Below are 19,935 nucleotides of genomic sequence, written 5' to 3' on the forward strand. Positions count from 1 at the left end.
TCTACATTTCAGGACAGCAGTGAGCTCCTACTCAATATGCTCCTGTTTATGCCGAAAAATCCAAATTGAAGAAAAAGGATGTACCCACTGACAAAAAAAAGTGGATGTTACATTGCACGGCCGAGGTAAGGGTCCGGAATGACAAAAATAACTTTTGTTGTCATTCACTTGATGTGTAAAGGACATATGAACGAGAACCAAAACAACTAATAAGTTGAGATGGCAAAACAATACAACAACACAGCAGAGAAAAGTTGGGAGCTTACTGAGCTATTTTCAGTCGAGGTCTCGAAGCGCTGAACATATGACAGAGAGGAGTGCCACCCGCTGGGGTAAAAGAAGGAGATGGTAAAAGGTGGGAAACAGGGAATTAGAGGAGGGGCGTAGGGGTGAGGAGCTAGCCTGTGGGCCTCATTATTTTCCTGCTGTTAATTTCACTCGCACATTTTCTCACCCCAGTGCTGTTGATTGGAGGGAAGGAGGCTTTGTCGCAGAAGAGCATAGAGACCCTTTATTTCAGCTTCAGTTGATATGGTGAGGCAAGAGGAGCGACACGGGAAGACATTAATAAACATGTATTTTTTTCTTTCTTTCTTCCAGCCAAGTAAGTGTCAGTGTGACTGCTGTTTGTGGGAGCTGGGGGGATCCTGCTGTTTTACTTCCTGTCACTGATGACCTGATCCATGTTTAACCTTTGGCCCTGGGTCCCTTCCCCCTCGAAAAACAGTGTGTCTCTCCCACAAACACAAACACACACAGGCACAGATCGGTCCAAACAAGTCACCCTAAATTAAGCCCTCTGAGTGTACTGGCTGGAGAGGTAACACTAATTAGAGCCAATTGCAGCAAATTAGTCGATCAACAAGACCGACTCCAGAGAGATAGACACGTTTTATGTACATTGCCTACAGGTTCATACAGCGCAGACCAGTGCATACAAACCTGGGACCAAAAATAGCATTTAAGTGTTTGAGTGCATAATCCAAATGTCTCAAATCTATACCAGTGTGTGCGCAAAATACCCGTGCATGTATCTTGAACTTTAGGTGTGTGCCTATCTGAATGTGTGTGTGTGTGTGTGTGTGGTAGCTGTGGCAAGAGAGTCTGCTTTCTGTGTACAGCCCATGAGTTTATGGCACAGGGGCCTCTTTCATGTGCCCGAGGCTGAGAGAGGGTCTGAGTGGTCAGGGGGCTTGGAGCCAGGTCTCCACACTGCTGCCTACTGTCCAGCGCTCCGGGCAGCCAGTCAACGCCAGGGAGGCCTGGCCCTTCTGTCCATGCTCTGGGGAAGTGTTTCGGAGCCTGGGGGTGGCAGGACAAAGTGGCCGCCCAGAGAGAGCGCCGGACCTTGTGCCTATGATGCTGCCGCTGCTGGGGTTTCGGGAGGCACTGTAGTAAGGTGGCAAGGTAGCGTCGACAGTCTACGTCCATGTCTGTACTAAGACGTGTGTTTAGAAACCAGCAGAATTATGTTAATGTTTTCTTTTTTTATTACTGCTATCATGGAGGGAAAATGCTTTGTACTATTTTCTATTTCATACAACTTTAAGAGCTTCTTAACATTTAGATGGTATTTAGATGTTTAGATGTTATGTCAAATAACTGTATACTATATGTTTTGTACAAATCATAAAAACAACATTAAACTCCTAAATGCAGAATAGTCTGGTGTTTATTTGGCTTGAGCTTTGGGTTGTTTCCTTAAAAAGGAAGTGAAAATATGCAAAGCTTCCGTTTTTTTTCTTTTTCATGACGAAAATTTTTGTTTTCTCTCTGTCTTGTGATGGCCGCTTCTACGAAATGTAGGCATGTCATTTATTTAGGCTGAAGGTTCCATGGCACCGAATGGTCCATGCTCAGCGTGCTTACAATGTTGACCACATGACTGGATGACATCATAGCAATAGGACTTACTATTTAACGAAAACAAACAACTGAGAAACTAATCTATCATTTTAGAGATCAAAACAACAAAATACCGTGACATATTGATTTTTCCTTTCCCTGAACCCTTTCTTTCTCCTCTCTTTCCCCTCCTCTCTCTGTAAGTAAAGCCTGGATATCTCAGGCATCGATCCCCCTCAGGTGTCCTTCCTGTCTCCCTCTTTTCCTCCTTATCCGCAGGAGCCAGAGTGCCTGGTACAACCGGCGGGCCCAGTCTAAGGTGGGATGAGAGAGAAGGGCTGAGATAACAGTAAGGAGGAGGTGTGCGCACAGAAGCAACATGATCCTCATCTGAAACTCTGTGACCTCCTCTTTGCTCTTGTCTCTCTGTCTGTTGCTAACATACATACCTTAATCAGAAAACAGAGGACGCCCGCCTGCACATTTATTAAATATTATTTTATATATATATATATATATGAATAAGTATCGACTCTAAAGGCATCTGTGTATACCAGACGCTTTCTTCCTCATCTCAGGATGACTTCACATCCTCACTCTCCCCTTGGACGTTACACATTACACTCGGTGAGAGAAGTCTTGACAAGTGTCGCAATCTGCTTCAATTACTCTTCCAGCACTGCACAATCAATTCATTGAGCCTTTTTTTTAATGTCACTTTACTCTGACTGCAAACGGACGAATTTAACAAAGCACTCTGTGAGAAACCATTGAGGACCATTCTTGTGCATGTCGGACCGTAAAGAGGCTAAGGCGATGAAGTGGGTCTGTGGGTTCATTCAACTTGTGTTTGCCTGTTTGACCTGTGATCCAGGGGCCACGTTCGCAGCGTATGGATCCAATTGGGCTGCCAGGATGCTGACAAAGTGTCAGTGGTAAGTCGTCGCGCAGGAAGTGATCAATTGTTGGCCTGGAGGGCAGTGAGAGAGCTCTGTCTCTATCTGTTTCCTGCCACGGAGGCAGTGTCTGCTTGAATCGCGCCGTCCACAATTTATTAGGTTCTCTCTCTCTCAAGTAGTGCCAGCTGTTGTTAAAAGATTTCCATTGTTTTCCAGCTCCATCTGTAAAGTGACTTTGGTTTGAAAATGCATCTCGTGTGCAATGGAAAGGTAAGCTGCATGCAGCTACAGCAGTCCCACTGTTACTGATTTAGCCCAAGCAAAATATTTGTCCAGAGTTTGTCTCCCAGGCTGCTCTTCATCTCCACCCTGTTGGCCCATTGCAGTGTGTCACCACAGACCATCCCATCTCTGTTTGGTTGTTTGTTTGTGTTTTCTCCGGTGCTACCACCCTCCTCCCGGTAATATTCCACTGCTATGGAGCTAAACTTGGTGGCATGGTGTGAGATGCTGGGTGTGTGAAGGGTGTTAGAGTTTTGAGGCCGCAGCCCTGAGAGCACGCAAGTGATTATTATTTTTTTTTTTTTAGAACTACAGCTGTTCTCATGCAAATCCCTTTTTGGAAAATTCTACCGGTATGTCGAGATTTTGGGGAAACAAACCTGCCGTTATAACCCAATGGAACTCTTCCACCCAAAGCAATAACTGCTACCTCTGAGTGCACCACTTGGTCGCCAAGTTCACATATTGCCCAGACTCCCTGAAGACCTTCATTGTTGAAGACTATGTGGGGTGTAGGGTGTTTCTCTTTCCTCCATCTTACACCCCTCCCATTCTTCACCCTCATACTCATCCATCCTCCCCTCCCCCAGGGACTCACCTGTCTGTTGCGTTCATCCATAATCCGCGTGATCTGAATCTTTTTCCTCCCCATCGTCCCCGTCTCTTTCTTTCTCTCCTCTTTCTAAAGAACTTTATGCTTTCTTCTCTCTCCTCTTTCTTCTTCTTTCTCCTCACACTCCTGCTCTTCCTTTATCTGACTTTTTTCTGCTTTCTATTTGTTCCAATCAACTCAAAGACTCCAGCATCCGTACCTGCAAGAAAGAAATGGGGGAGGGGAAGGAGAGGAGAGGATAAGCATTAAATGAAATGAAATATGGCAAAATACTGAGAGAAAAAAAATAATAAAAGTGGCATCATGGAAGCCACAAGGGAGGGTGAAGAAAGACAAAGAATCTGTCAACAACGTTGTGAGAAGGGCTGTGTTTTTCACTGTCGATATCATGCAAATCAGTTTTTGCATTTTTTTCCCAGGCACAGACTATGAGAAGAGACAGCGCTGTCAGGATCTCGCTTCGTTCACAGGGACTTTGACAGTGTTTTGGAAGTGCCGCTAACTTAAACGCTCTAATCACCAACACTGTAACATTACCTCCAGACTGAGGAATACATTTTATTTCTTCCCACGAACTGCACTGTATTGACAGTGGAACTGCCAGACACTGCTTTTTTCTATTTTATCCGCAGCTCATCTCCAACATGGCAGACATGAGCCACAGGACAGAATACAGATGTAAAACCGAGATCACGTTTTGGCAAAACAAAGCCATGAAAAGATAGCGAGAAGAAAAGTGCTAAGAGGTCTTTTTAAACAGGGCAAAGGGACATTTCTTGGGGACCAAAGTCAAACAAATTTCCAAGCGGGAGGCATTTAAGAGAAACTTTACACATGCACTTGCGTCTTGGATGGTTTGCAAAAGAGCGGCGTGCGCCTGTGTGTTTGAGGAGTGGGGGGCCAGCGGCGGATGAGCTGGACGGCGTGTGCAAAGATGAAAGCTGCGCTCCGAAAAGTTTGCGTGAGTGAGTGACTGTGGTGTCCGTGTGTGCGCGCCTGTGTGAGCGTGCACACGTTGGTGTGCGTGTTCTTGCCTGAGCTTGGCTAAGCCAAGAGCTCCAGTGCATCTCTCCAGAGTGCTAAAGTAGGCCAACCCAATCTATCTCAGGGAGGAGCAGAAGAACTGTTGTTGTGTTTTCTTTTGACAGTAGAGGTGATAACGTCCCTCGTTATGCAAATGAGCATCCCATTATTTAAGCTCAGTGCAATGCAGGGGAGCTGTCAGCGCCGTCACATAAAAAAAAAAAAAATCCTCCATCTACCCTGCCTTTTTTTTCTCTACTTTCTCCTTCTTCTCTCTTCTCTCCTTTCTGAACCAGATTTCCGGCACCTGGCAGCACAAGCATCAGACATTGATGTGGAAGACGACACTGCTCCACCAAAAGACATGTCAGTCTCAGTCGCTCTCTCCATCACTCTCTCTATCTCTCTCCTCTCATACAACCTTGCTCTCTTCCTCAATCGCTCATATTCTCTCCTTTGCACATTCCCACACATACATGCATATTGTAATGCACTTCCTTTCCCCTTCTTTCCTTTTTTTTGTCTCCTCCTAACCTGAATCCATGTGTTTATTGAGTAACATGCATGAGAAAGCACAGGAAAGCTCTAAACCCCCGAGGTGAGCGCAGCACATTGCTGTGCACTTGACCTCTTTGTGCAGGAGAGTAGGACATTGATAATGAAAGTGCGTAATAGGGACATCAAGGGATCCTATGTCTCCTACTGACAGATGGAGGCATGTAGCGGAGGTACGTAACTGTAAATCTTTTAATTTGTCACAGAAGACACAGGCTGTGTGATAGCTGTTTGGTTTTAGTGGTCTTGTAGTATTTTGTTCAAGAAGGGCTTACTATGATAATGTGATTTGTGTTATTTGCATAACACAGATTTAGCAAATATAATACATTTATTAGGAACCACTTTGATTATTGTGTATATTATATATTATAAAGCCCAAAACTTCCATCATACAAATAATGGACAACAACAACAACGTGAGACAATACAATTTGAACCATAATAAAAAAAAACATGACAAAAAAACCTCCTAGGCTGGTTTGAAATACGCCCACTTCATGGAAGTAATGAGATGCAAACATAAATGCACCATTCAGCAGTTACTGCACCATCATAATAATAACAAGATCTAGCATTGCTCGGCGCAAGCACACCCATCCATAGACGGAAAAACAAAGAGCTGCCCTCCGGAAGAAAATAAAGAAGAATGTTGTCAGACAAACTGGGATTACAAGCCAACACTAAGGCGCTTGGCACAAGACAGCCAGACAAGGATATCAATCAAGTTGGCGTACTTCAATCACAGGCTGACAGCATCGTCCCTTCCCTGTCTTTGTGTTCAACGCTAGCCAGCCCGGACACCGCTCCAAACAGGGAGGCGTTACCTCCGTGATCCCTGCCGCCTGGGCCTCCGCCTCCTCCTCGTTCCCCCCACAGCGCACTGAGCAGAGCCGAACCTCTCAATGTCAACAGCCACTGGGGCAACACCTTAGGCCTTACGTAACATTAAGGCTAAGACTAAGCTTGTGTCCTGAACATTTAATCCCTGCTTTTGGCTCTCAGCACCAGCCAACGCTCCCTGAGGTAAAGGTTCTGCTGCCGCTTAGCCCCGCGCCGTCGCCTCCCCCCCCCCACCCCCTCCTTTTCCATCCCTCCTCACTCTTACCTCTTCTACCAACTCCCACGCAACAAAGCTAGTTCCCCTCCCCTCCATCCCTCTTCCGACTCTCTCTCTCTCTCTGTCCCCGTCTCCCGCCAAGACCCCCCCCCCCCACACACACACACACACACACTTTTCCTCACACCCGCCCCCGTCCCATATGAGTGCCAGGCAGCTTCTGGGTAAGAACTGAGTGCCCACCTCCTCATCGGGCTGCCTTCCCTCTTATTCCCTCATGGTGAATAAAGCATCAGTTCACTTAACAGATTACCACTGAATCACTCAATCCAATTTAGCTTCATTATGACAAGATTGCAGAATGGAGGGAAAGGCAGGAAAGGAGCTCTGCTTAGTGAGGACGCTCTCGTGGCACAGGTCAGTAATCCATCGCAGAATTTTTTTTGAGAGGGACTGACAACGACACCTGACCTTGAAAGGGGAAAATGCGGGGCGATAGAACCAAGGGGATAAATGAGGACAGATCGTGAATTAAGAAATAACAAGCCTGTGCACATCATGCCACTTTGCTAATCCCAATGCCAGGCGTATGGAAAGACGGAATGAGCTGTGAAAAATGACAAATACAATTAAAGGGCGCCTTTATCTTCTCTGTGGAGTCAGGCTAATGGCATGCCTCCATTCACACCGGCTCGGTAACTGGATGGAAGCCGGCGCGAGCGACCGCTGAGGTTGGAGAGCAAGATCGCACCGAGCATGCAGAAGTACAACGATGCTGCGCTTGTTTTTTAACCTGGGTCCCAACTCTCCGTTGTCTTGCGTTGGAGAGGTGACAATGAAAGAGGAGGGAGGGTTGGAGCGCGGGAAAGAAAACACAGAAAAGGAGAGAAGAGAGGGAAATTTGGTGAAGCGTAAAAAAAGGGATCTTTTGAACAGGCACCAGGCCTCTCCAGGGGGAGGGGGAGAGCTGTGCCCACGACCCTCCCATGTGTTAAGCAGACGGACACAGACAGAGAGAGAGAGAGAGAGAGAGAGAGAGAGAGAGAGATGCAGGTTGGGGGAGGATGGAAGAGATGGAGAGGGAGCAGCGATTCAGCACACAGATCTAATGAGCATTCTCTCTCTCTCTCTCTCTCTCTCTCTCTCTCTGAGTCTCAGAAGTACAGCGCTGAGAGGACGATGAGAACATATACACTCAGTGCACCACAAGGCTTGATTCTAGGTCGCCTTTCTCCCAAGTGTTTAGTCACTAAAAACTAATATACAGCGCACAGAGCTTTTTCACGTCCTAATAGACGGTCTGCAGGGTGCTTGTTAATGTGGCTTTGTTATCGAGGAGAGACAGCGGAAAAGACAACTCCTTTGAATCAAGGGGACGCGACGAGAAGGGGAACTTTACCTTTTACTCATGCTCGGGACTAATTTGTCACTTTGAAAGGCAGCTGGATGGTTTTGTTTGTTAAAAAAAAGGAGAACTTAGAAGAAATGCACACGAAACACGAAGAAGTTCCAAGAACGGACATTTTGCTAAATTGTCGGTATTTCCATCAGAATTTGAAGTTGAGGAAATGTTCAAGTGAAACTGTGAATGCAGCATGTGTAGAATTGTGCTGATGCCGATGTTCTCGAATCCTAATTCTATACATGGTATAGCAAATTGGGGAAGGTGATTTATCATGAAGGATTGAAGATGTTTTTCTAAGAAGCCCCACCTCGGCAGCACAGCTCCGGCTCATGGTACATCTGCAACACATTTGGTAATAGTATCTGTCCCAAATATATATATATATATATATATATATATATATATATATATATATATATATATATATATATATATATATATATATATATATATCCGTAGTTTCTCCTATCCTCCTAGGAAATGTGGTTGTGAGGATTTGAAATAACATATTACACTGCAGTAAGTAAACCTTTTAGGAGGTGTATGGTACATTAAATAAACGCTCTCTCTTTTTAAATAAACTCCCATTTCCTTGTAGAGGAGGTTGAAAAGAAGTGCTTTAATATGGTTTTCCAAATACAATCTGAACGTCAGTACACACACACACACACACACTGCGCCTCATTTTTTACTGGAGCATTTGTGTCACGTAGAAGTTTATTTATTTCCTCAAGAACAGGTTTCTTCTCTGGGTTTTTGATGCCGTTGTATATGTGGATGTGTTCGTGAGCGTGTTTAGTATGTTTGTGCTTTACTTGGAAAAAGTGGTACACATCACTGTAACTCCTGTTAGGATGGATGGAGATGTACCAGCAGAAATGAGAGGAGGAGAAGGATCAAGCAAAAGGAGCGAGTCGATGGCCAGGCAGGATGGAAACGGAAAAATATATATAAATATATATGTGTATCAGGTCTCATTGTGCCTCTAACGTCATTACAGGCAGTGACTCCTCTGTGTGGCACGCTGCACTACCCATCTGTCAGAGCGAGATAGGCAGGGTGACGAATGGCTATCACTGCTACTTCCCTGAGCCCCCACCACCCACCCACTACTCTAATGTCTGTATCTTTTTGGAGTGCTGAGGGAGAAGAGTGACCTAAACCTGGGCGGTAGCCCACGCGTAGGTGGGCCTCTATGGCTTTGAATCCCAGCAGTTATTAGGGCGAATTTAACATGTTAGCGGCTAAAGAGATTAGCAAAATGTACATCTGGGGATTAGAGCGATAGTGGTGGATCATCTTATAATGTGTTCATTCCTTTTTCATTTTCCAAAAAGCGTTCTAGCTAAACTTGAATTTGAGACGATGTGTGTGTGTGTGTGTGTGTGTTTGTTGGAGGATTTGTCTTCACCTGTCTCTCTCTATTAGCTCATGATTTAGTTGGATCATTAGTGAGACAGAGACAGTTTTATATCTATTCTATTTCCAATCTCTATGCGGTTTTAAACTGACACACCTGTCTATTAATGAGGAGCAAAGTAAGCCAATAGCCTGTAGTTGAGTTTTACACTCTGTCAAACACTATCAAGTCTGACTGACATTATGGAACAAATATACAGTATATATATTGTTATAAAGAGTTGCTTGATTTTTTAAATATTAGTGTAAATGACAATACACAGTTCAACCCATTTCTCAACTTCATTCTTTAACTTTTGGGGATTTTGTACTAATGGGAGTCTGCGGTAGGTTCCGCTCTTATCCTTCAGTCCAGCGGCTCTGCCCTGGGCTCTTGGTGGACAGAAACACAGGAAACACACTCACACACACATACACAGTCAGCTCAGCGGAAGGATGTGACATCAGCAGGCACAGACAATCAAAGGTGCTAAAGGTGCTTCCTTCCCAAATAACTTTGTGAAGAGAGCAGAAATTGGGAATTAAACTAAGCAACAGCAGATGACGTGCAAATAAACAGAAGCAAAATGCTCTAATAAATAGTTAACTACATTTAACTTAACATAAAAACCTTTTTTAATGAGGCAACAGTATGTATAATTAGTTAACTTGTACATATTTATATATATATAAATATATATATATAGTTTATGGCACTGTACTGTACGAGTAATGCCAACTGTAGAGAGATAGTGGAGGGTGGTAATGTGGTAATGAGCCTGCCCTTCATTTGGGCAGCTGGACGTCTCACTCAGCACCAGCAAACAGGAGCCTTGAGCCATCAGAGCCGCAATGGAGGCAGGTAGTTATCCGTCAGAGACAGTATGCAGACAGGTGAGAGGCATCTTTCCATAGTCCATTGCTGACTTCCCCGAGGACAAAATGACTTGACACAATGTGTCAACCCCCCCAATTTTTTTTCAAAGGAAGGCCAGAGGCGCTAAAGCCGCAGCTGCCAGGCCTAAGGCAGACAAGCAAGGGGGCACAGATGAAGCCGGGTGAAGCCAGACACACGGGGACAGGGAGGAAGAGTGGCCCGTTGTGGTTAAAAAGAAATCCCCTGTCCATTGTCAGCAGCTTTGTGTTGTGACAGTGGCTCATAGCCATGAGTGACAAACAAATAAACTTAAGAGGACAGCAATGACAAACTTGCCACACTCGTACCCTTGTGCCAAGCTAGAAAAAAAAGGCAATCAGAAAAAAAAAAGCAGAAGAGAAAAAAAAAGCAGAACCATAGGCGAGCCACAACCCGGAAAGGCTGGAATGAATCACCATTTAGTGCATTCACTCTTTCCATGGCATGAGCATAAGGTGGGGCATTGGACGCACTCCACATGGTAGAGGTAGAAAAGATAATGGAGAAGAAAAATAAGAATCAACTTTATAAAGGTGCCACAGTATGAGGTGTAAACGGTGAAGCAGCAGTGAAGGAAATAGAGGGATGGAAATAGTTCTGAATATGGAAGTGGCGCAGATTGTGGTGAGACGCACATCTGATGTTTGTGAAAAGTTTCACTTGATCAACACTGCCACAATTTATTTCACTTCTTCCTCTCTGTCCCTCTCTCTCTCTCCAGTTATTGTAAAGTATTTAAATAAGCTCTTCTGGGGGTCATGGTTTCCAGTGAGAGTAAACCTCCGCCTCCATTTGCCGCAGGGCCCAGGTGTGACCAACGGCTGAAACTGAAGGAAACGGAAGAAAAAAGGATACGCACTTACAGGAATTATCACACACTGGCACAGCAGTGGGTCTAGGTGCACAGATAATCCCTTGCTTATCTATTATGTTCACAAAAAGAGGTTAAAAAACAGCTCTATAATGAACAGCATAAACCCTTCAATGAGTGTACCCAGCCCCCACAGGAACAGCCGGGAGTCATGTCACTAAGAACACAAAGCGCTGACATATTCACCCAATTATGTTCCCTGCCGAGTATGACAATGTCTCAGGATGTTAGCGATGTTCTTCAGTGGGGGGAGAAGGGCAGGGAGTGTGTGTGTGTGTGTGTTTGTGTGAGAGGTTGAACCAGAGGCTGAGGGCTTGCTGCTGCACGGCCCTCTCAGCAGACCTCACTGTAGTGGTGTGCACACGCCGCCTCACCCCAATACTGTATCTACAGCAGACATTGTGGTAAAGACGATCCGCTGATGATTTCATCACCTCCACCCCTTTCTCTCTCGCTCTCTCTCTCTCTCTCTCTCTCTCTCTCTTTGCCACGGCATTCTAATCACCCTAATTAAAAGCTTTGTTCATTTAGGAATCTCTGATGACAATTTGTTTCACTCTACCCTACAGCAGTGGTGGCTGTGAGGAGAGGAGAATTAAATCTGATCTTCTGACAGCAATTATTAAATGCTCCCCCCTGGCCTCAATTAGGGCCCGCAGGCTATTGCTAACATGGCTAACCCTCATGCAACCACGAGGCATACTTCCCTTTTCTTCACCAGCTTTGTTTTGTCACCCTTTGGAGCATGTCATTTTGTGTGCATGTGCATCCGTGCGTGTCTATTAACGTGGTGGGTACGGAAATGCATGTTTGCTCATGGGCCGTTATGTGTTTTGAATAAATGCTGATTGAAAGGGGTTAATTCTATTGTTTCCCTTTTTTGGAGGCTTTGTTTTGTAACTAAGTCAGCATGCTGGAGCAGGCAGCTCTATGGTGAAGTTGTGGAATTTACTATCTTTCATTGTTTCGCTTCATCTGCACATTTGGATTCCACAATGAAACTACGTGGAGGTTTTTTTTTTTTTGTGGTTGTGATTGATTTAACTGGCAAATACCGAAGCTGCTGGCAATCTGCTGTACTTTTTGACTGTTTCGACTTGAGTTCAGTGATCTGAGGGCTTCAACTTATAAATGTAAAATCAATGAAACAGGCACTCATCATAATTAGCATAACTCTATAAAGCAATTGGCACACACATTTTCAGGCTTGGCTAACTCCCCCCCCCCCCTCTAAAAAAAAATGTCAGTTAAAAAAGACCTCTGCGTCTCCCTGTAATTGTGACGCTCTAACAGCAGCATGTGTCATGGTCGCAGCCTTGCTGAGCTGAAGTGAGATCCACAGCCCTGCTTTGAGTCTATGCACAGCGTGTGGGTAATTTGCAGAGAAGTAGAAGGTTGCACACTTCAACAAGGATGTCCTTCATAGATTCGACCTTCTGTTTTTTTTTTTTTTTTTTCTTCCTCCGGTCCCTGTACTCTGCTAGGAAACCGTGTAACCTAGATCGCAGAGCACGGGGGAGAGAGGGATTGTGACAGAGAAAGAGAGACAGAAATAAGGAGAGATGAGAGAGAAATAAGCAGAAGGATTGAAGAGAGACAGAATTTGTCACCCAACCACCCCACCAACACTTTAAAAAACTCCACCGTTCACTCCTCTTTTCTTCTTCTTTTTTTTTTTTTTTGCTACAGCAAGCTGATTGTGCTGATTATTGGTGAGCATTGTTTCCCAGTTGACGCTGCGCATCATTAAACAGAAATTGTTCCCCTGTTCGTGTTTGTATAAGCAAGGCTGGTATTATGTTTCCAACCACTGTGCCTTCGCAACACACACACACACACACACACACACACACACACACACACACACACACACACACACACACCGACACAACGTAAACTTAAGTCGTATGCATTGCATCCATAATTTATGTTCCTCCCTGTGCTTTGTTTGAAGTCAAACAAACAGTTAAAGTAAATTCAATCAAAAAGCTAAATAAATTGAAAACTTTTCCCATCTCTATGATGAAAAATGTTTGTAGAAGAAGGTCTTCAAAATATGAACCTTTATCTGATGGTATACTGAATTACTCTCACAGCGCTTTACAGTTCCCAGAGGAGCGTTTTTGGGATGGGGGAGGGGGGGGGGGGGTGGATGAGGATAAAGGTTGCATGGAGTGTGGAGGGCGTGTGGCGGCATACGGTACCTACAGATCAGCCTCTGTGGAGGGGAGTGGCCCCGCCGAGGCCAGAGCCGGGCCGGACCCAGTCAAAGCCTCTCATTAGTCATCGGCTGGGTGCCGCGCTCCTTTTTGGAGTGGTTAAAGGGGGGGGGGGACCGGCGAGGGTCTGGCAGTCCCACTGTACTCCACTCCCAGCTCCATCACAACCCAACCTCATCAAAGCCAGCGCTCGTAATTTGTCACAGAAAGCAGCCCATTAACATATGTTAAGGGAGGAGGGACGTCGTGAGGAAGGGAGCGGGAGGGGGGGGGTGAAAAAAGATAGCATATGATTAAAAAGTCTGCACAGCTGCACAAAATCAAGATGGAAAAGGGTGGTTTGAAAGAGACCTCAGACCCAGTAATCCGATAAAGCTTACTGTTACTTAACCCCCATAAGCAATGGAGAGAGAAGGGGAATGAAATAATAGAGAAACAAATATTAAATTACTTCTGTGAAGCTACATGCTTTGGCAGAGTGCCTCCGCTCTCAATATGCAGCGACAGTGAAGGCCGCTGTATCACACGGAGATCAACCTCTTGTCAAAGCACTACTGCTGTTTGACCCAACTCTATTTTTAGCCAACCTTTCTCAGCAGGAACTCCTTTTTCGTATTTTGTTGATGTTTTTTTGTGTGCCCCACAGAAGTTAGTCGCTTAAATTCTAATTCTAACACAAAGCGTTTTTTTTTTTTCGTTTTTTTTTCAGTCACCGAGTCTCAATTTGCTTACATTCTGGCTTTAAATTCTTGTTCCTCGTGGTTGGTTTTTAACATGCTGTGTGGTTATTTATGCACGCCCGTGTGAGACTGTGTGTCTGCGTGTATTCGTGCATTTACGTGTCTGTTATTGTTGATGTTGTTGTTGTAGGAACATCTTGTGAAGTGAGTTGTGTGATATTTTGCCTTGTTGTTGGATAGGGTGGCAGGCTGAATGCATTAGCAGTGCACGCCGGTGCCATTCTGTGTTCTGTCGTCTCTCAGCCACCTCTGCCTTGTCTCGCTACCGCAGCTGATCACACAGGCTGACAAGCGAGTTCGGGTCTTCGTCTGCTGCACCATCCTTCGCTACGTGGGCTCCGATTCTTTCAGCCAAAAAAATGAGAGCAGCGGGGAGGAAGCTTTAAACAAATTTGATTGATTTTGGAACGAAAAGGATGCATATTATTAACAACAATTCTCCATTGATAATAATGATGATAATGAGCAATGTTAAAAATAATAAAAAATAAGATATAGGCCTATCCATGTTATTATTATTATTATGTTATTGAATAAATAGTTTTGACTGAAATCAGAGATATAAATTGAAATTAAAACATCAAATTGCCAAACAAAGACTCGTCACTATGTATAAATCATGACTGTTTATTTTTTCCTTCTCTTCCTCTTTCTTGCACTCTTATCCCTGCCATCAAGCTTGAATCTTTTATTTATTTATTTTCTCTATTTGGGAAGTAAAGGTCTGGAGTGGAGGAGTGAAGGAGCGGGGGGGGGTGGAGGGACGGCGGACGGAGGGGGCGGCGTGGAGTTGCGTTTGGTTCACAAGGCCCTCTGCTTGGTTGAATTTTTATCTTCTCTGTTTTGCGAGCTGGTGGTTCAGTGAAGGACCTGGCTGCATGGAGTTCCCCCCCCCCCACCCCCAGCCCCCAGCCCCCAGCCCCCCCCCTCTGCACTCAAATCCCTCTGCTGCGAGCACAGCTGCACCGTTCACATAACCTCGCTTGCCCCCTCCTACTCCCTCCCCCCCGGCTAATGATAGCAAAGCACGTCCCCTCCACAAGGCAACAGCTTTTTCCACTTCATGTATATACACACACACGCACATAGTTTGCTCGCATGAACACAACATCGGACACGCGCATAGACTAGCGGGCACATCCTATCCCTTTTCCTTCTCCTGGTTCCTTCCCTTCATTTTTTATTTTTTTCTCATATCATTCAATTTCTTCACCCTGAGAAAAGTCTCCTGGCCTTATGACCCAACAAAGGCCTGAGAACGTTACCCCCCCGCCTCCGCACACACACACTAAACCGACTCCACTCAACTCCGAACTGTTTTTTCTCCCTTCAACCCTGCACAGAAAGTGACCTGCATCACAGCTGTGTGTGGGAATTTGTATGAGTGGGTGTGTTTGTGAGAGGGTTGAGTGTGTGAATGTATGTATTTGCACATACCTGTGGACGTCAGTGTGTTCACACCGCGTGTGCTGCTCTGATACTGCACATGTTAGAAATCCACTTGATGTGCAGATTTCTGTTTTGTGTGTGTGTGTGTGTGTGCGCGTGCGTGTCTGTGTCTGTATGTAAGCAGAGGAGGAAGGAGGTGAGGGCCGCTCTGGGCTTCTCCTGCACCTTCTGTGCATTATCCCAAACAAACAACTCATTACACGTGTACTTAACCGAGGGGAGCTGGCGAGCAGTGGAAGCTAATCCCCGTTATCGCTGCTAGCTTTTCTCCACCGATTAGGCTACAGGGGAGAGGAGCGCCGGGAGGTAGGCTGCTCAGTGCAGAAGAGGAGTGAGGAGGCGGCAAGAGGGAGAGAGAAGAAAGAAAAGCATTTGAGTTAACGTCCCACAAGTGCCTTTCTTACTTATAGTATCCCTTCTCACTCTTTCTTTCTCTCCCCCACTACCCTCTAGCCTTCTCTTCTTCTTCCTCCTCCCTGTGGATTTTGAAATTTTCTTCCTTGTTTTTCGACCATCTCTCAGAAGTGGGTCATCGACAGACTGTGCGGCAGCATTTTGAAGAACATGGGAGGGAAAAAAAGCGTGTTCTTTCTATGAGAACAATCCCAGGCTTCTTTAACCAGTAGCCCGCTTATCAAATTAAGCTGTCAAAAGCACATTAATAACAGGCAGCACAAGGCCCTTCACGGAGAAAGAGGGAAGAAAGCACATTCGGAGAAAAAAAAAAAAAAAAAAGGAAATGATTTCTTTCACCATGTGAAGAGACGGTCCACCAAGGGCAGTAAAGCTTTTCTAAGATGTCTCCTTCTCTCTGTTGCCCTCTTTCTGCTCCATTCTTAACGTGATTACCGGGCCCCTGTTATGAGGGAACAAGGCGTAGAGTGCGATCATTAAGAGGGTGACAATATCTCGAGCTATAGGATGGAGCAGAGGTGGTGCTCGTGTTTAACAGAATTACGGGCTTAACGTGCGCTGAATTTCTTCTTTCCTACAAGAACCAACTCCACTTGCGCTGGATGACAGTTTAACAGATAAAAGAGCAAGGTAATAATGTTGATTCAAGAACAAATAATTAGATGGTTTGAATATAATGCAGAGTAAAGGGTAAGAGCAACAATAAGCAACAAAACTCTTCCCTCGCCCACATAATTGTGATATACACAATGAGTTTGACCCTGGATGGTGTGAATCCTTCATAATAAAACAGACTACTATGAGTCTATTCTACCGTAAAACCTCATTGGCTGTGAAGGAAAGGTTTGCTCACACATTCTGGCTTTATTGAGCACTCCATCATACCCACAAACCGATTATACCATCAATAATGTGGAGCTGGATGATCCTGTATGAAAGTGAGAGCGGAATGTGAGGAAAACCGTGTACGTCGACGCAAAGAGAGAGAGAATAACACCCCCAGTGCTGTTCACATGGCATATGCCTGAGATGTTAAAACCAAATTAACGAGACACCTCGGCATACAGATGGAGGAGTGGAGAGAAAACCACCCTATGACCTTACACTTGTTACAAGAGATCTCATTTTAAAGACTATTTTGTTTTACCATCTTGACACTTATACATCTCTCAGTGCTCGTGAGGAGAAATCAACTTGTTATTTTGTTTCAATGTGTACTTTTATAACAGAAAGCCCGTTTTTAAGTCTCACTGCAGGCTGATCCTAGAGACTGATGTTCTCACACCCTTAATTTGAGTCTCATCCTGTTTGCTGGGGCCTGAGGGGGCTGCTCCGCCGTACCCCGGAGTGGGCCGGCGGGGGATGGATGTGACGTGGAGGCTCCGGGACTCTGCTAGAGGGGGGGGGGGGTGGGGGCTGGAGCCACGACAGGTATCCCCCCGCACTTCCTCGGCTATTTATAAGACAACGAGTCCAGCACGGGGCCAAAAATAAGACCGAGGCCATTTTTATCCCAAATAATAAATGTGGCTCGCTCCTTGCCCGAATACACAAACGCACACACAAAGAGCGTAAAAACAACGCGGATCGTCAACGCTGCATAATAATTTATAACAGATAAAAACATAGTGAAAAACAAAACTATCCTTGTCCTCTTATCCAGCAAACTCACATATGAACACACACACACACACCAGACAAGTCAATATCAAGGCTGAGCTATTTATGTAGAGAGCACTATTTAGGAAGTGCGGGCTGAGTGCCAGCATTCTCCTCAGTATCGTCTGGGCGTCATCGCACTGCCACTGTTATACAAACTCACCTCTTTCCTCTCTTGCCCGCTCCTCACCCTTTCCACCCGCCCCCTTGCTCCATTGTCGGTGCCCTCTCTCTCTCTCTCTCTCTCTCTCTCCCTCTGTGTTTCTCTTCAACACACACACACACACACACAAGGTTATTTGTTTTTCCACTGGGTCGAACAACAGTGCCAGGTGAAAGCATCCATTGGCAGGGTAAAGAGAGTGGCCGGTGTGAGATCACAAGGCCCCACTCTGCCCAGCAAACCTTGAAGTGAAGCGCCGGGCTGGAGTTTCAAACAAAGTGCCCCCTCATTCATTATACATGCAACTGCACTGAAAATCTCCTTCCGCAACACCATCTCTTCTCCTCCTCCTCCTCCTCTCTCACCCTGCCTCTCTCTTTCCCTCTATCTTCTCCTTTTTCGCTCGTTTTTTTTATTCTTTCTTTCAGACAAAGCATCCATAAAGTATGAATAAAATTAATGACATCACGAGCAGCACTTTGGAAGAGCCACTATTGGAAAAAGCCATACATCACATGGCAGAAGGAGCCGGGGAAGAAGAAAAAAATTGTAAAAAAAAAGAGGATTTGAGAGAGAGAGATAGAGAGAAAGATATAGAGGGGGTTGGGGGAATGGGGGTGTTAGGAGGTTTTGCTTCACCATTCTCCACCCTAAGGGAATTTCATATTGCTGTATGTTATTTTGTGCTATTAAGTTGAAGATTTCAGATACGTTTTAGCTGAAAAGTTTGAGCAGAATTAATTTCTCTCTTACTCTCTGTTCTTTATCTTGTTTTCTCCTGACTTTCTCTCTGGTCATATGAGTAATATAAGTGTTCAGAACAGTCTGGTGCTAAGCATTCTTTTACAGGCTGGCCTTTGGTGTGGGAATGGCACAGATGACAGTGGAAAGGAACACTGGTGTGGACTTTGGCAGGACACCGCCTGGTTGAGCTGTGTTCTGTGCCGAAGAGAGAGAGAGAGCACCGGGGGTTGATTCGCATTTAGCCGCTTGTCGACTTCGACGGTGTTAACAGCGTTTTCAGCAGCACGGTCCCCTCGGACCTGTGCAGCGAACCTCCCGATGCCGCAGACTGTATTCGGAACACTGAAATGCTAGATTGAAAAATAAATATCGCACTTAAGACTCATTCTCACATCAAACTATTAGTGGCAGTTTAGTGTGACTTGGTTTTGTTGAAGGGAGAGGCATCACACAAAAGCCTGACTAGGGTCTAATTCAGGACCCTATTCCTCTGAAACTACCGTGAACAAAAGATCTGCTAAAATACGCAACAGCCACGTGAAGTTTTGCAGCGGCGCGGATGGGGGGCCGTGGCGGCGCGGATTGTGGCAGCGGTTTCGGATGGATGTGAGCTTGTGTGGGGCCAAGGCACAGAGCTAACTCTGTGCGTCTCACTGCACTACGTTGGAGAATGACTCGGCTATGTTGCAGCCGTGACAAAGATAAATTACAGCTCCTGGAAAACATTTCTTCATATTTCTCTCCCGTTCTCCCTACCTAGTTTCTTTTTCTTTTCTTTTTTTTGGCATTGGGTGTAGTCCAAATGTGTGTCACGGTGAGATTGTAAAGGGGCGGAGGGGCTCTCTGAAATTATATTGGTGGGTATGAAGTTGCCCCTTAACGTTCACAGGTCAGGCAGTGTGTTCAGGCCTTCTGTCGCCAGATTTATCCACATGGACAGTAAATACTTTGCCCTTAAACTGACCCCTAAAACTTAAAGTAAGTAAGTTAAAGTAGCTGTTACAGATGTGCACTGTAAACATGTGGTATCAAAGACAAGGCTCCCTGGATTCTGTCTCTTAAGACTACTACTAAAAATGACAAATCTCATGTAAAGCCACGTAAAGTAGGTGTCTGTTGGGCAAGTCAATGACCAATTGAAAAAAACCTGTTCATTTACCACTAAATTTCCAATTCAAGTCTCGATGCCGAGCATTCAGCCTGATCATCGAATGTTTAGACTATGAAATCCTACCTCTGTTGTAAATGTTTCTCTTTGTCTTATCGAGTCCTCTGTTCACTGTACTCTCCCGGCCTTCTCCCAGGACCCGTTCCCTGTCCAAATATTTCAGTGAGCAGGCCTCAAGTATGGTGAGGTGTTTTGGGTGTCTCTTTAGGTGGGCTGCAGCTGACTATATGATTGTGTGGTCAGCACTACCGAGCAGAGACCACCCAGCAGGCAGCTGCTGCAGCCATAGAGCCCAACAGGCCAGGCAGGAAACAGGAAACAGGAAGAAGAAGGCAGGACATCCCGTTCATCAGTGTTAAGCGTGACATCACGATAGCATCACTCTTTAATAAGGAATACCTGATCAGAGGCCAAATATTGTGTTGCTATGCTCTTAAGTCGCCTAAACTCAAATATTTTTGCATCTATGTTTTATCTCTGAATGTTTCGTTCTCATTCTTCCTGCGCATCTG

General features: G+C 45.3%; 1 protein-coding gene across 12 annotated transcripts in view; it reads right to left on the reverse strand.

The window, feature by feature from the left end:
* mef2cb (myocyte enhancer factor 2cb) overlaps nucleotides 1–19,935 on the reverse strand; it is a 64,532-nt gene that overhangs the window by 31,165 nt on the left and 13,432 nt on the right. For all 12 annotated transcript variants that reach the window (XM_062562375.1, XM_062562372.1, XM_062562371.1 and 9 more), the window contains one exon: nucleotides 3,625–3,838. In XM_062562375.1, the coding sequence (XP_062418359.1) occupies nucleotides 3,625–3,678 (54 nt within the window). In that variant the 5' untranslated portion in view covers nucleotides 3,679–3,838. The remainder of the gene's footprint in view (nucleotides 1–3,624; nucleotides 3,839–19,935) is intronic.

The sequence above is a fragment of the Pungitius pungitius genome, chromosome 5 (genome assembly GCF_949316345.1).
Source record: "Pungitius pungitius chromosome 5, fPunPun2.1, whole genome shotgun sequence".
Taxonomy (NCBI): domain Eukaryota; kingdom Metazoa; phylum Chordata; class Actinopteri; order Perciformes; family Gasterosteidae; genus Pungitius; species Pungitius pungitius.